The sequence below is a fragment of the Oryctolagus cuniculus genome, chromosome 3, assembly GCF_051225735.1.
Source record: "Oryctolagus cuniculus isolate XC-2025 breed Fujian yellow rabbit chromosome 3, ASM5122573v1, whole genome shotgun sequence".
Taxonomy (NCBI): Eukaryota; Metazoa; Chordata; class Mammalia; order Lagomorpha; family Leporidae; genus Oryctolagus; species Oryctolagus cuniculus.
The window spans coordinates 163118719-163134679 of NC_142869.1; the positions used below are offsets into that span (position 1 = coordinate 163118719).

Here is a 15961-nt window from a genome sequence, read left to right on the forward strand (position 1 = left end):
CCAAATCAAATTGTGTAAATCCATCCCTCTTGCTAACTACTCAGTTCATTCCTATGGTCTCCACGAATGAGGGAAGTGTGACTGGGGAAGCTTCCAGCTTCCGCAGCCTCTCCAAGCAAATCAGAGACTGCAGAGAGGTAGTTACACCTGACAAGTTACCTGGCATTAAAAAATAAACTGACAGGCCTTTCAGGAAGCTAATTATGGAGGCTGCTATTTGGTTCACTGACAGAATTGCTTGTTTGTGGGAAGAAACATATTTGTGCATCGCATTTTCCATTACTGCTATTTCTATCATCATAAATAAGAATCAATAGGCCATTTCATGGAGCATATGCTCCTTGCCATTTAGTATCCGAGTGTCAGCTGTGTGCAGGGTAGGCAGCAGGGCCTGGAGCTCCTGGCTGAAGATGACAACCCTGCTGATCGGGAGAGCACTTCACACACAATGAGACAGTGTGCAGGCACCTTCAAGAAGTCAGTGAAAATGGAATGCAACAGTTTATTTTGGTGAAAAAAATTTTTGCAATCCATGCAGTTTTCTCAAAAGGTACATTTTAAAAACTCTTTTGGAAGACCACACATATACATGGATTTCAACATATTTTTGCAGCAAAATGAACTTCCTTTAATTTTATTTCCCATGAAACTTTTGAAGTGCTCTCATGTCATCTTTGTGAACTCTGAAAGCACACAGAAGGTTTGTTAAAATAACTCTTAAAATATTTATTTGAGAAGTAGAGTGCCAGAGACAGACAGACAGATACAGCAGGTTCTTCTATCCTGTGTTTACTCCTCAACTGTCTGAAAGAGCCCATGAGTGGGCCAGGCCAAGCCAGAAACCCAGAACTCCACCTGAGACTCCCACATGGGTGGCAGGGAACCACGTGCTAGAGTCATCACCTGCTGCCCCCCAGGATGTACATTACCAGAAGGCTGGATCAGAAGCAGGGCAGAGACTCGAACCCAGAGGGTGGGTGTTTGTCATATGGTTAAGACAACGCTTAATGTGCCTATTTCCTCTATCAGAGCACCAGGGTCCAAATCCCAGTCCCAATCCTGACTCCAGCTTCCTGCTAATGCAGACCCAGGGAGGCTATGTTGATAGCTCAAGTAGTTGAGTCTCTGCCACCCTTGTGGAAGACCTGGATTGCATAACCAGGTTGGTTATTAAATGGTATATGGAAACAATTTGCTTATTGGTTTACACAAAGCGTGTTGTTTTGATAGGATCAGAGCTATTTAAAAATCATGGTGGAGAAATGAAGGCAGAGACATTGTGAGTTCAGAAAAGCAGTCTGCCTTTGATGAGCAAATAGCTCATGTACACATACTATACCAAGGTCCCTGCAACCTTGAGTATTGGGTCCTCCCCATAGAAGACAAGAAATCAGAACGGCAGTCATTAGGAAAGTCAAGTATAAGCTCCAAAAGGAAAACCCCACCGCCAGTGCGTCCTGCTGGACAGAACAATGTCAAGTAGAGATGGAACAGAGAAAAGAGAGGAAAGGAAGACACATGGTGATGAGAGGACACAGAGAGCAGCCAAGGCAGAGCGTGAGTGCGGAGATAGGTTGTGAAAAATGCATAAAGACAGAGGAGAGGAGGAAGTCCCGGCACTCCAGGGGATCTGCAGGGTGTCTGAGTTTGGGAATAGAAAGGCTTTAAGGCTGAAAGTAGAATGAGAGAGGGAGAGAGAGAGGGAGAGGTCAGATAAATGTCTACCAAATAACAGCCATCACCACTGATAACAAGTATAAAAGAGTCCTTTATTCTTCTTGAGAAAGACAAAAAGAATTTTAAGTAGGATTAAGTAGTAGCAGCTTTCAGAACTCAGCAGCTCTCAAAGGCAATAATAACTACATTAACAGCTAAGTGTATGGTAAGAATCACCTCACTCGGAATGTGGCCAGCAAACCTTAGCAGCAGCAGCACGTCTACCTGAAAGCTCTCCCAAGATTCTAGGGGAAGAATTTCAGAATAGTGTCTGAACTGACTTAATTTTAAAAAGAGGATGTCCCTCACTGCTTTGAGATGTTCTGTCTCCTGAAAATTAATAGGACAGAAGCCCCAACCTGTTGGGAAGCACTCTCTTACCCATGTAAATATATTGTCAATATCACTGCCAATGCAAACAAATACTTATGTCCACAGATTACAACACCATATGGGAAACTGCACTCCACACAATCATATACCCCACACACAATGGTTTACAGGCAGAAAACAGTACCTTACAGGTATCCTGCTTTCAGAGATCCTACACTTTTTTTTTTTCCCCGACTCATCATAGGTGGTTACAATGTGAACTTTTAAGGGTCAAATTTTCAAGGCTTTCTCAAACTCTGGAAACCTCTACTCTTGAATTTCCTGCTAAGTTTTCCTCTTAAGTTTACTTGATCATAAACATGCTACCTTTTTCTCTAAAACAGAGGTGAAATCTGAGTATCCTTGTTAATTTGAGGCACAAGTATCTTATCCCATTACCTAGCAACTTCCAGAAGTTCTGGTTTATTGAAAAAAATAAGGGAGAACATTTCATTATCTATTTGTTTCCTACCCAGAGACAAGTTATTTTGGTATTACCCACACTGGAATTTGCATGAAAATCTGTTTTCTGACCCAGTTCCCTAAGGGTGCATTTGCCCTAGCACTTGGAGTAAATACTATTTTCATTGCACTAGAAATAGTTCTAATTGGACAAATTGTTACCATTACAGCAGCACCCAAATAAAGCAAAGGAATCTGAAGCTACCAAATCTGGATTCTACAGCAAGCCAGTGCAGTGTTTATGCCTGAAATAAGTATCCTGTATAAGCCTCTTATACCATCCACAGATGCTAAAGGGACAATAACACACATTAACATACTTAGAAAATATGAGTTTAGAAAAACTAGCCTGAAAAGAGTCTGCCCAAAAGTTATATGATCAGTTAATAACTAATATCCTACCAGTTTTATTATATATTTCATATTTACTATAGATAATTTTTAGCTGATAATGTTTCATTGATATAACCTAAACTCAACAACTTTGAATTTTCAGAGGACCAAACAATTAACATTCTAAACTCTGAATTAAACCCCATATAAAATATATCTCAGTGGAAACCTTAAGTTCCTCTGTGTATAAACTCTCAAAACTTCCTATAACCTGGCCTCTCTTTCCCATTATTCCTTCACATGGACCCTCTTCTCCCAAAGCCGGGCCTCTTCCAGTTGTTCACGCTTCCATGCCACACCCTGCTCTGTGCCTTTGTTCTGATATCCTTTCTTTTCTCCAATCTTAGATGTTCTCTCCCAAATGCCTCGTTATCAAATACCTCCTCCACAAAGCTCTGGATTTTACAACTCGAACTTAAAGCCATTCATCTTCTGAAACACTACACTGCGTGTGTCCAAATTTAGCATTTCATCATGGAAATTCACCCTCTGATTATATCTATGTTTGTGTGTGTCTTTTCCCCCCAGCGAACTTGCATTATCTAAAAGCAGCACGGCTCTCAAGTCCTCAATGTAAGGCTTCTGTTGAGATTCCACTCCTGGTTTAACCTCTCTTCTCCAGTTATTCCTTCCCTTTGAACAGAACACAAGCTAAAACGTGCCCTGGCCTAAAGGATTATTCTCCTCTCCTGATTCTTTCTCAGGCTCTGCGACTACACCTACTTTCTTTCTTTGCCAAATATCTTGAACATTACCCTGTCCTCCATTTCCTCTATTCTGTTCTCCCTCAAGCCCCTGAGGTTGGGTCACAATCATACTGCTTTTCCCTCTGCCACACCCCACCAGGGCACACCCCCACATCTCTCTTTGACCCCCTTTTCCTAGTCCACCATTCTCAGTTTCCCTTCGAGTCTTCTGTCATCACTCCTCATCTTTTCTCACTCTCTTAAGGCAGTGGTCCCTCTGTCCTTGCCTTCACCTTCCAAGTCTCTGACTCCATCATTTGAAATTTTACTGAACTCTGTGGGGTTCCAACCTTATGCTGCCACCTGCTGGGCAGGTCCATGGGGCCATCTCAGAACTGAATTCAAGCTAGTTCCCAAACACCCACCTCTGCTGTTCTCTGTTAAGTAAGTTTATCACCGCTATCCTAGACCCCCTGCCACGCATTTAACATTCAGAATCTCCATCATTTACCACCCCTTCTGCAGGGTTACTCACTCAACAGCTACTACAAACACAACCTGCTGGAGTATCTATGCTGTGCACCCTACCCATACCTTGCTCCCACCTATTTAGACCAAGACTGCTCTCCAGCAGGACTACTAGATAAGTCCCGACCAGCCTCTGTCTCTCCCTTGAACTCCAATACCCCTCACACATTGGCCACAGTATCTTCTGGAAATAGGTATCTCACCAACTGACTAGAGGAAATAAGTCATTCTGTCCCAGTTAGTATAAAGCCCTTATTCCTCAACTCCAGAACTCCTGAAACAACTCAAGACTGTGCATCCCTTGAATCCAACATATTTCTGTAGCCTTATCTGCAATTGATCTTTCTCGCAATCATGAGACTCCCACTCCAGGCTCCCTGAAGTTTTTTTCCTCCCATTCTGGTCCTCCGTCCTCAAAAGTGTTATATCTTTCCATGGCTGAAAACTTGTCATTCAAGTCTCATGTCAAACATCATGTCATCAGCAAAGCATGCCTGGACAACACACTCAACTGCTGCTCTCCCTCCTAATACTGCTCTTAACACATACTCTGTATGTTTCTCCTAAGCACACCTCAGCATCTGAAAGTTTCTGTACATTTATATGCCTATATATTTAGTGCCTGTCCCTTGACACTAGAATGCCAGTCCTTTCAATATGGCCATGTCTCTCACCACTCACTCCAGCTTCTGGAATGGCATCTGACACAGAAAGCCGTAAGTCTGTGCCACAGAGTGATACCTGTTTTCACACCCTCATCTTCTCTGTTGCTTGATCTACCCTAGCATTTATCATATTGCATCTTCTATTTTTAAAAATGTATGGCCTATTTTATAAAGGAAGTAAGGTAGAGCAAAAGGAAAGCAAATCAAAATATGGGAGGAGGAGCAGGCAAGGGATTGATCGGTTTATAATACTCACGTTCACTTTTTGTAGTTTTCGGGATAGAGGATGTATATATCTTTGTTAAAATTCTCTATTGTTTTATATTTTTGACCCTGGTATATCAGTATTCTCTAAATTCCAGTTTTCATGCTTTGCTCCCAATATATACCAAAAATGGATATTTATATTAACCTCGTATCTGATACCTTGTTAAATTTACTATTTGATCATTTGATCATTTTTGCTTCTTTTTTTATTTAGTAAATATAAATTTCCAAAGTACTCTTTATGGATTACAATAGCTCCCCCCCATAATTTCCCTCCCACTTGCACCCCTCCCATCTCCCGCTCCCTCTCCCATTCCATTCACATCAAGATTCATTTTCAATTATCTTTATATACAGAAGATCAATTCAGTATATAGTAAGTAAAGGTTTCATCAGTTTGCACCCACACAGAAACACAAAGTGTAAAATACTGTTTCAATACTAGTTATAGCATTACTTCACATTGGACAACACATTAAGGACAGATCCTACATGAGGAATAAGTACACAGTGACTCCTGTTGTTGACTTAACAAGTTGACACTCTTGTTTATGGCGTCAGTAATCTCCTCAGGCTCTAGTCATGAGTTGCCAAGGCTATGGAAGCCTTTTGGGTTCACCGACTTCTATCTTATTCTGACAGGGTCATAGTCAAAGTGGAAGTTCTCTCCTCCCTTCAGAGAAAGGTACCTCCTTCTTTGATGGCCCCGTGCTTTCCACTGGGATCTCACTCACAGAGATCTTTCATATAGGGCTTCTTCTTTTTTTTTTTTTTTTCCTTCCCAGAGTGTCTTGGCTTTCCATGCCTAAAATACTCTCATGGGCTCTTCAGCCAGATCCAAATGCCTTAAGGGCTGATTCTGAGGCCAGAGTGCTGTTTAGGACATCTGCCATTCTATGAGTCTGCTGTGTATCCCGCTTCCCATTCTCTCCCTTTTTGATTCTATCAGTTAATATTAGCAGACACTAGTCGTGTTTGTGTGATTGCTTTGACTCTTAGACCTATCAGTGTGATCAACTGTGAACTGAAATTGATCACTGGGACTAGTGAGATGGCATTGGTACATGCCACCTTGATGGGATTGTAGTGGAATCCCCTGACACATTTCTAACTCCACTATTTGGGGCAAGTCCGCTTGAGCATGTCCCAAATTGTACATCTCCTCCCTCTCTTATTCCCACTCTTATATTTAACAGGGATCACTTTTCAATTAAAATTTAGACACCTAAGAATAATTGTGTGTTAATTACAGAGTTCAACCAATAGTACTAGAACAAAACAAAGAGAAAATACTAAAATGGATAAAGTATTACATTGTACATCAACAGTCAGGTCAAGAGCTGATCAAGTCACTGTTTCTCATAGTGATCCTAACTTTTTTAAATACCATAATTGTTTCTATGTACACAATCATGTTACTTTCAAATAAGATTTTTTTTCTCACATTCAAAAGTACACATTCAATAGCCTTATTATAAGTACAAGCTATAGAAAGTAAAGCATCAAAAACCATAACTGCTTCAGGACAGCCACTTCACTAGGATGGAAAATAAAATTATTGCAGAGGGCATGAATTGAAGTTGAAAAACAGTATCTTAAAGCAACTTAAGATCTGCCATCCTCACTATATTTTAAACTCCTGGAGAGCAAGACCACATCTTGTTTACCCCATCAAAACTAAGAGAATGCTTATCCCAAAGTAGATACTCAATAAGTGTTACTCATATGGAATTGAAGTAGCCCAGAGCTGGACATATGGTGTACATTCAATACATATTTGTTGATAAACTCTGAGAACCAATGAGCAAACTTAAGTTCATTGAAAGATCAGTGTATTCTCAGCTGTGCTGAGAAAGTGTGGCAAGAGACACCAAGAAAATAAAAAGAGAGTTGTATCATTATTCAGATAGAAAAAGTTAATGTAATGCTATGACAGGTGCACCACGAAAAATGTTTAAGTGAATACCTGTGCATTTCTTTATATGACTGTTCCTTTTTCCATGGGATCCTAACTTGCATCCAAAATTCTCCTCCCAAAATTCTGCAAACCACACATTTCTTCTGTTATTGGCAAGAGTTCGGCTTCTAAAGTATCGATCAAATCCTATTTTAAAGAAAAAATATTGCTTTAATATCCTTCAGAATCAAAATTGAGTGTGACCATCACTTTTGAGTAGATATTATATTGTAATCATTGCATAAAAACTCTATATAAGTAGATGATAAATGAAGGAGAGCCTGTCACTCAGAAATAAAGATTCCCTAGAGCAAAAGCTGGGGAAGAGTGGTGGATGGTGTCGCTACCCCCTCCACCTACTGCCTGCCTCTAGGGATGAACGCATTGGTGCCATCATTACAACATCTCCTACTCTACAGCACCCAGAGCTTCCCACTGACCTCATGCTGAATCCTGAGTATTTGGAATCCGACTCAGCCTTTTTCTATATCCCCTCTCTCTCTCTCTTCTAGAATGAAATAACAGCTTTCCTATGTTTCTTGAAATTTCTCTTCTGTGTGTTACATTTTCAGTTAATTCAATAGGGCAAAATGCTAATACAATCTCATGGAGTCATGGGTAATGACTAAAATGTCAATTTGCCCAGATAAGCACCACATTGAAGGGGGACTGCCTGGAAGTAATGTCACACTCCAAAGGATAATGCTGAAGGTAGGAATTCAGTCATTGCAATGAGCGTTGGAAAAGATACTTGGGAGAAAGACTGTCTTTCCCTAATGATCCAAATCTTTGTATTTATTAATCCAAAGTGTCAGTCCAGCTTTGTATTGATTGCTTATAAATCAAGCCCTTTCTTTCCAAGAATCCTAAACCATCATATCTGCCCAATATATAATAATCAATAAAATAAATAATAAGCAAATTTACAGTGACATTACAGCCATTGTGAAAAGAAAATTGACTACAAGTTTCGGTATTTAAATAATCTAATGATAACAACATATTCTAAAAATACATCTCAAAAACATTAAATATACATTTATATATATTATATATACCGTATGTTATATATACATATCTATTTTACATATATACATATGTTTACATGCATGCATATATATATAATGTGTTGGGTTAGTTACTATTATGACAATTCTGCCATCAGAGCAAAAATTCTATCCAGAATCATCAATAATGGATGCCTTTCATCATGTTCTTTTTTTTTTTTTTTTTTTTTTTTGACAGGCAGAGTGGACAGTGAGAGAGAGAGACAGAGAGAAAGTTCTTCCTTTGCCGTTGGTTCACCCTCCAATGGCCGCCACGGCCGGCGCGCTGCGACCGGCGCACCGCGCTGATCCAATGGCAGGAGCCAGGAGCCAGGTGCTTTTCCTGGTCTCCCATGGGGTGCAGGGCCCAAGCACCTGGGCCATCCTCCACTGCACTCCCTGGCCACAGCAGAGGGCTGGCCTGGAAGAGGGGCAACCGGGACAGAATCCGGCGCCCCGACCGGGACTAGAACCCGGTGTGCCGGCGCCGCTAGGCGGAGGATTAGCCTAGTGAGCCGCGGCGCCGGCCTTTCATCATGTTCTAATACTCTGTCATTGAGTTTTTGCTGTTGAGTTTTTATTCAACTGGAAACAAATTCTCTTTGGTGCATCCTTACCATCAATTGAGGCTCTTTTGGGCAAGATGGTCACCGCCCCTTCTGCAATCTCCTCCTGCTGATAGACAGGTGCTATTTTGGATCCCCAACTATCTGAGCCAATCCAGAGAAAATGACCACTTTGGTTTAATTTTTTTGCTGCTTCCAATATCCTCCTATTGAAATAAAAACAAATAAAGCATATACATTACCAAGGAACACCACAATTATGAATGCCACAAGACCAGCTTTATGAAGTTTTCTATACTCAGAAGGTCACTGTTATACAATTAGTCAATCATTCTAACAGCCTGAATCTTACTGACTTCTAAAGGAAACACGACAGAGACTTTAACTCCAGCACATGTTAATTAGCCTTGCCCTTAACCCCATTCACATCTTTCTATCATCCTCATTTGTCTCATCTCATTCAGGACCCAGGTTTTACTCTGTAGGTGTTTCAGACTTAGAAACTGCAAGGCTGTCTCAATTACACGCGGAATTTGCAATTCCTGCGAAATCTCCTAAGATTTTTCACTGAACATGAAGTATGTTAAAATGAATGTGGTTCAATCTGATCCTACAGAGAGCCAAGTAACCAGCACCTGATGTCATCCTCATTGGCAAACATGATCACTGCTCGAGCATTAGGTGTTTCCAGCAGGCGTTTGATGATTTTTTCAAACTCCCCAGGTCTTGGTTCACGTGGGATTTTCTGTGACTGAGCAATGCAAACACCACCTATTTTTACGGAAAAAAAAAAGTGATTCAGAAACAGCACTTATTTAATTGAACATTTAATGAGATTAACTACTTACAAAAGCACATGATTCAGGATAGGATACTATTTCTCAAAACATTTGTCATTCCCATCTAATTAAAAGAATACCTGTTTGCTTCCATTATAACATATGCACAAGTAAGTGACATCAGTGACTTTAATTAATATTGCCTGGATTTGCTTTTTTCCAAACTTAATCTTAGTATAAAGCAAGGTATATAAATGTATGAGTCACGGAAAGAAGAAGGGCTATTTTGATTTATTTAACACGAACTAAAGGAGAAGTAACCGAATAAAACACAGGAGTATGTCTTTTAGATGAGACCTCTAGTAAGCAGCAAGGTCCTTTCACTACTTTCATTTATCAGTGGACCTTCTTTAAAGTTAATTTCATTTTATAGCTAATAGCATTGCAGCAGGATTCTCATGCATCAACATAACGATGTGTTGTTACGAGACAAGTGGTCTTCAAGATTATCTGAGGCACAGGCACATCCCAAAAATGCCAACCCTCAGTTGACGTATGTCTCTACTTTAGAAATCAGAGTGACAGAAATCCAATCTTACTATCATGGGGGAGGGGGGTTCTTCTTCCGCCTCTCCTCCTAAGACAATGAGGGGCCTCAGAGAAAAGTTTACACTGGATCCCTGCCTCTGGGCTGGGTTAGGAGGCAAAAAAAGATGTTTTCCCAGTTGCAGTGAAACAGACAAGGATCTCTGACATTAGAAGAAAGAGCAATATTAACAATAAGTTCCAATTGCATTATGGTTGTTTGAAACAGTCTTTTTGGAGTCAGCAGAGAATTAAATCACCAGTTCTAGCTTTGCTTCAGTAAGCAAAGGCATTTTTACTCCCAAACAACTGGCAATATATCTGTCACCAAATTACACCTAGATGCCATCGGGGTGGACTCTGGCAATGTCTAAGCCAGGAGAAGCATTCCTGTCTGGGAGATAGGCATTCTAATAAATTATGGAATACAGGATATATTATAAAACTGACAGTATACCACGCAATGGGTGCACAGAGGAAGGAGTAACCTATGTGCTCCAGAGAGCTGGATTTCAAAAGCAAATATGCATCCACCTGGGGAGCAAATAGGGACATTCCTAGGCACATCAAGGGTATGAAGGAACCTAGCTTGACCATGAACTATGTACACACAAACTAGGATTAAGTTTGGAAAGAATGACCAGGTCCAGAATGAGAATGACTTTGTTAGACATGCCAAACTCTACAGTCCAAATGTTCACATGTTGACACCTAATCTGTTGCAAGGGTATCAGGAGGTAAAGTGGTTGGAAGATGATTAGATCATAGGCTGGCACCCTTATGAACAGAATTAGTACCCTTATTTGAAAATGAAAATAGCCCAAGGACGGCCCTCACACTGTCTGCCAGGTAAAGACACAGCATAAAGAAAGCTGGGAACCAAGAGGCAGGCCCTCCTCACCAGAATCCAACCATGCTGTCACCCTAATCTTGGACTTCCAAACTCCAGAACTGTGAAGAATGCATTTTAGTGATTTATAAGCCAACCAGTCTATGGTAATTTGTTACAGCAACTTAGCTGTAACTTACTAGGAAATCAAATAATTTGAATTTTATCCTGAAACAATAGTAACCCATTATAAGTTCCTAAGTAGGAGAATTGCATGATCAGCTTTATGCTTTAGCAATAACACTCAGGTAGACACACAAAGAAGAAAGGTCAGGGAGCCAGAACATGCATCTCCATTGTGTGTGATCAGAACTAACATCTATGGCAGCAATGTGTAACCAGCCTGGGATAAAGGACAGCAGGCTGATTTTTCTTATATTAGGGAACACTCAAAATCATTCCTGCAACAACCTTACAATAGGTTCTTCAGGGGTAGCAATTGCTCGTACTCCACAGGGTCATGCTACTGCCTGTAGTTAGCTAGTCTGCTTTAACAGCTGTGATGATTGCTTCATTCACTCAGTAAATATTTTATTTGTCAAGTCCCGTGTGGGAGCTGTGGACACAATGGTAATAAAACAGACACGGTCTCTGCCTTCAGAAAGTTTATAAATGTGGTGAGCTAAGCCTAACACAAGATATATAATAATATAATTATAAATTATGACAAACCCAATGAGGAAGAGCAAGAAATTTAATTTCTATTTATTTATGTTCACTTTATTATTTTAATGGCAGAGAGGCAGATAGAGATAATCCTTCCATCTAATAGTTGACTCCCCAAATGCCCACATTGGTGGGGCTGGGCCAGTTCTACACTGATCAGGGTCTGCTACCTGAGTGGCAGGGACCTAAGTACCTGAGCCGTCACCTGCCACCTCCCAGATGTGTTAGAAGAAAGATGAATCAGAAGCAAAATAGCCAGAACTCAAATCAGGGACTCTGACAGGGAACCCGGGCATCCCAAGCAGCAATTTAACAGCTGCACCAAAGGCCTGCCCCAGTCATTGAATATAGGGACCAGGGTTGTGGCACAGCAGGTTATGCCACCACTTGCAATGCTTGCACCTCATATTGGAGTGCCGCTTCAAGTTCCAACTATTCTGCTTCTGTTCTAGCTCCCTGCTAATGTGCCTGCAAAGGCAGCAAAAGATGGCCCAAGTACTTGGACCCCTGCTACACTTGTGGGAGACTTGGATGAAGTTCGTGGCTCCTGGTTTCAGCATGGCTCAGCCCCAGCCACTGCAGCTACTTGGGAAGTATAAAAGAAGACAGAAGATCTCTCTCTTGCTCGCTTTAACCTATTCTCCCTCTCTGTAAGTCTGCCTTTCAACTAAATAAAATGTTTTCTAAAAAGTTCATGGAGGGGCTAGCACTGTGGCGTACCAGGTAAAGCCACCACCTGCAGTGCTGCCATCCCATATGGACACCTATGGACACCGGTTAGAGTCCCAGCTGCTCCACTTCCAATCCTCCTCTCTGCTATGGCCTGGGAAAGCAGTAGAAGATGGCTCAGGTCCTTGGGCCCCCACACTCATGCAGGAGACCCAGAGGAAGCTCCTGGCTCCTGGCTCCTGGCTTCGGATCAGCACAGCTCCAGCTGTTTAGGCCAACTGGGGAGTGAACCAGCGGATGGAAGACCTCTTTCTCTTTCTCTGCCTCTCCTTCTCTCTCTGTGTAACTCTTTCAAATAAATAAATATTTCTTAAAAAGTTCATGGAAATGACATTAAGAGATAATCTGTTTAAAAAATTAATTTAGATTGAATGTGTAGAGAAAGTTACCCTGAAGTAGAATAATATAGTTGAGATTAAAAGCATGGGGGAACAGGAGAAAATAGTGTGAGAAGCAGCAGGCAAGAGCCATGGGGTTCATGAATGAGAGGGAGCAGTATGAGACAAGGTAAGAGGCAGGAAAAGGCATTTGGCTCTCCCTGTTGGCCTCTCTAAATTTAATTAATTTTTAAAAGATAAGGAGAGGGACCAAATCATGCAAAGCTCTGCAGGGTTACTGTACAAATCCTTAAAATACTGAACTTCTTCACTAAATGTTTATTTCTCCAATCTGCGTGTCCCATAGAGAGGTATCTAATATGAGCATTGTGTCTGTGGCAACCTGGCAGATGAGGGCTGTTAATGTAAACAGCAGCCAATGGACAAAGAGGAGGAGCCAGTGAGGCCACGTGAGAAGTGACTGTAACAGGCAGTGGGACATGATGACCGAGGCAGTGCTTCTGGTGCTAGAACAGAGTGGACGGAGCTAAGGTAAAGCTTCTGAGTTGGAATGAGTGGGGCTCTGTAATGATTTAACATCTCTAAGGACGCAATGAGAAAGCATGAAGTCTGCCTCCAAGGATTTGACCTTTCTGAGATGTTATGTGTTGATATCGTGAAACAGGCAGGAAGCACAGAAAGATGGGGAGAACAAAGGACAGATACTGATTCAGGTCAGCTGTCTTCAAAGTACCCGTGGAACAGCAAACTGACAATGGGTCTTGGGGCAGAGAGAGAGTAAGAGACACGCAATTACAATCTTGTCAGGTGCTGACGAGACTATCCAAAGTCCCTTTTTATATATTTTTTTAATTTATTTAATTTTATTTGGAAGACTGGCAGAGACACAGAGAGAGGGAGAAATCTTTCATCTGCTGGCTTATTCCAAAAATTTCGCCAACAGCCAGGACAGGGCCAGGTCAAAACCAGGAGCTCCATCTGGGTCCCTCCCCAGGGTGGCAGGGATCTAAGTACATGAATCGTGATCTACTGTCTTCAGGGGTGCCCATTAGCAGGAAGCAGGATTAGAAGTGGAAGAGCCAGGTGTTGGAGCCCACCCTCCATCCAATATGAGATGCAGGCACCCTAAGCAGTCACCTAACAACTGAGGCACATGCCTGCCCCAGTAGTTGATGGGTTTAAGTTCATAAGAAAGTGGTTCAAGGTTCTCTGAAACAAATCACCCACTTTGGAGAGGAGCTGGTGAGTGAGTGATCATCTTTTGAGGAAACTTTTGGAACAAAGTCTAAAGGCAAGTTGAAAACTACATATAACTTATTTGAAAAGGAAAGAAACAAACTGGTAAATGGAAATACCGGCTAACGGCAGAAATGCAACACCAAAACTCTAACAGTCTTTAGGGAACAAAAGCTGTTTCAAAATACAACTGCCCTTTTAATTAAGTTGATTACTCACGCATGCCATTAAGGGCATGTTACATCCGGAGTATCATTCTGAGATGATACCAACTCCACAGCTGGAGAAATGAAGGTCAGAAAAATTTTATTATGACTTCATCAGATGAGGCAAACAAGCAATCCAGACATGTGGCTGAGTCTGAATTCATTGACTGACTTATTCACTAAGGGCCTACTGAGCATTTCTGCTTGTAAAAAGCTGAGTTAGTTTGGTTGGGAATTAATACAATTTAAATCCATCTCCCTTACTTCTGTTTCTTTACCTCACCTTGTATTTGTCAGCCTGGTCAATTTTCAGTTTCCTAGAGAGAGACACTGCACTATTAATTTATTTCAGCTGAACAAATACTTTGAAAGAACCTGTTCCATGTGGCATTTTGCTATGGGTAGCTTAGGATGTTTTATTGAGTTGTAGACTGATTACTTCTCAAGTGATTGGAGTCAGAAGATTAGGATTCTTTCTTGAGCCCCGAAGCTCATTCACTCTTTCTATCTCCACATCAGTCAAAAAGCCAGACAGTTAATCTATTCATAAGTACTCATGCTCCACTATGTTTCAGGAGCTACAGACATCCAAAGACTGCCTGTCCTCAGCAGTATTATAATATAATTGAATGACAAGATGTGCACATAAGAAACGTCAGACAAGAATTTAAGAACAGGTGGCAGTACAACAGCATACGCTATATCAAAACACAGCAACAAATGAAAAACAAGTCATCCCCCAAAATAGCCCCATGACTGCATACGAAGATGATGTCGTTCTATGGTCTTAGAATTTGGTTAAAAAGAAAAAAAGTGAAATTCAGTCAAACATTCAGGCCTAATCAAAAAACTATTTATTACCATAGTGAGCACCTACTGTTTGTCTTTTTATTTCAAGACAGACTGTGTCTTTATTTAAGCTCTGGGGCTGGGTGAAAGAGGAATTTCCCTTCCTCAGAGAATTTGTCCGTTACATCTATTTTTCCGTACCTCAGAAATGACTGATTGTGTACAGTCCAGGAGACACTAGCTTCCCTCTTCTTCAGGTATGCCCAGTTCTTCAGGAAATAAGCTTTACAGCTTAGTGCTTGGTAAAAAATGTACAGAGGCATTTATGCTTGGCATGTTTCTAGAATGTTCTGCCTGCTTTCCTTGCACCTTGTGCAATTTTCTCATTTTGATTATGTAAAATAAAAGATCGTTTGTCTAGTTGGACACTTTCTATACACTCTGTTATTACCAGCGATTGCTGCTTTCCCTTCTTAGTCACTCTATGATATCATCACTACTCCTAATAACAACAGTTAACAATGGAATCACCTCCATGCTTCTGAGGAGCAAACTTAAAGATGGGTATCAACAGCTTGCAAGAGGCTGGAACTGGGGTTCAAGGGCAGATCTATCTGACTGTAAGCATAGACTCTCTCTATCATCTTGCCTATGCATAACTGACTATACCTGTAGCTTAATGGTTTAGGGGCTGCAAATGATCTACAACCAAGACAAGGCAAACTTAAAGACTTGTTTGAGAAACCTGGCAAGTTGTCCTTGTAAATCTAACAGTTCTACATAAATATAGTCCTGGGTATTAGGACTGGGTATTAGGAACTTAAAATTAAGACACTCCGGATTCATATAGATTACAGAACTGACAAACGTCCAGCATACAGCCAGTCAACTCTGAAAAGTTTCCAGTTATTTCAGTAAATGTACATCCTCATGAAAACTTCAAGTCCCTCTTCTTCTACTTTTTTTTTGCAGTAACCATAGCAATTGTCATTTTTTTTGTTACTTATTTTTTTCTTTCAACTACTACTCCTCAATTATTGAACCTTGTCTTTCCCATTTACCACCATTCCCCCAACACCCATCCTC

At 41.0% G+C, this 15961-nt stretch overlaps 1 protein-coding gene across 8 annotated transcripts in view; it reads right to left on the reverse strand.

Annotated features, from left to right (window-relative positions):
• GRM8 (glutamate metabotropic receptor 8) overlaps positions 1-15961 on the reverse strand; it is a 911553-nt gene that overhangs the window by 505157 nt on the left and 390435 nt on the right. For all 8 annotated transcript variants that reach the window (XM_008258244.5, XM_008258240.5, XM_051849757.3 and 5 more), the window contains 3 exons: positions 9294-9429; positions 8710-8864; positions 7056-7193 (listed from right to left, as the gene is read on the reverse strand). In XM_008258244.5, coding sequence (XP_008256466.1) covers positions 7056-7193; positions 8710-8864; positions 9294-9429 — 429 coding nt within the window. The remainder of the gene's footprint in view (positions 1-7055; positions 7194-8709; positions 8865-9293; positions 9430-15961) is intronic.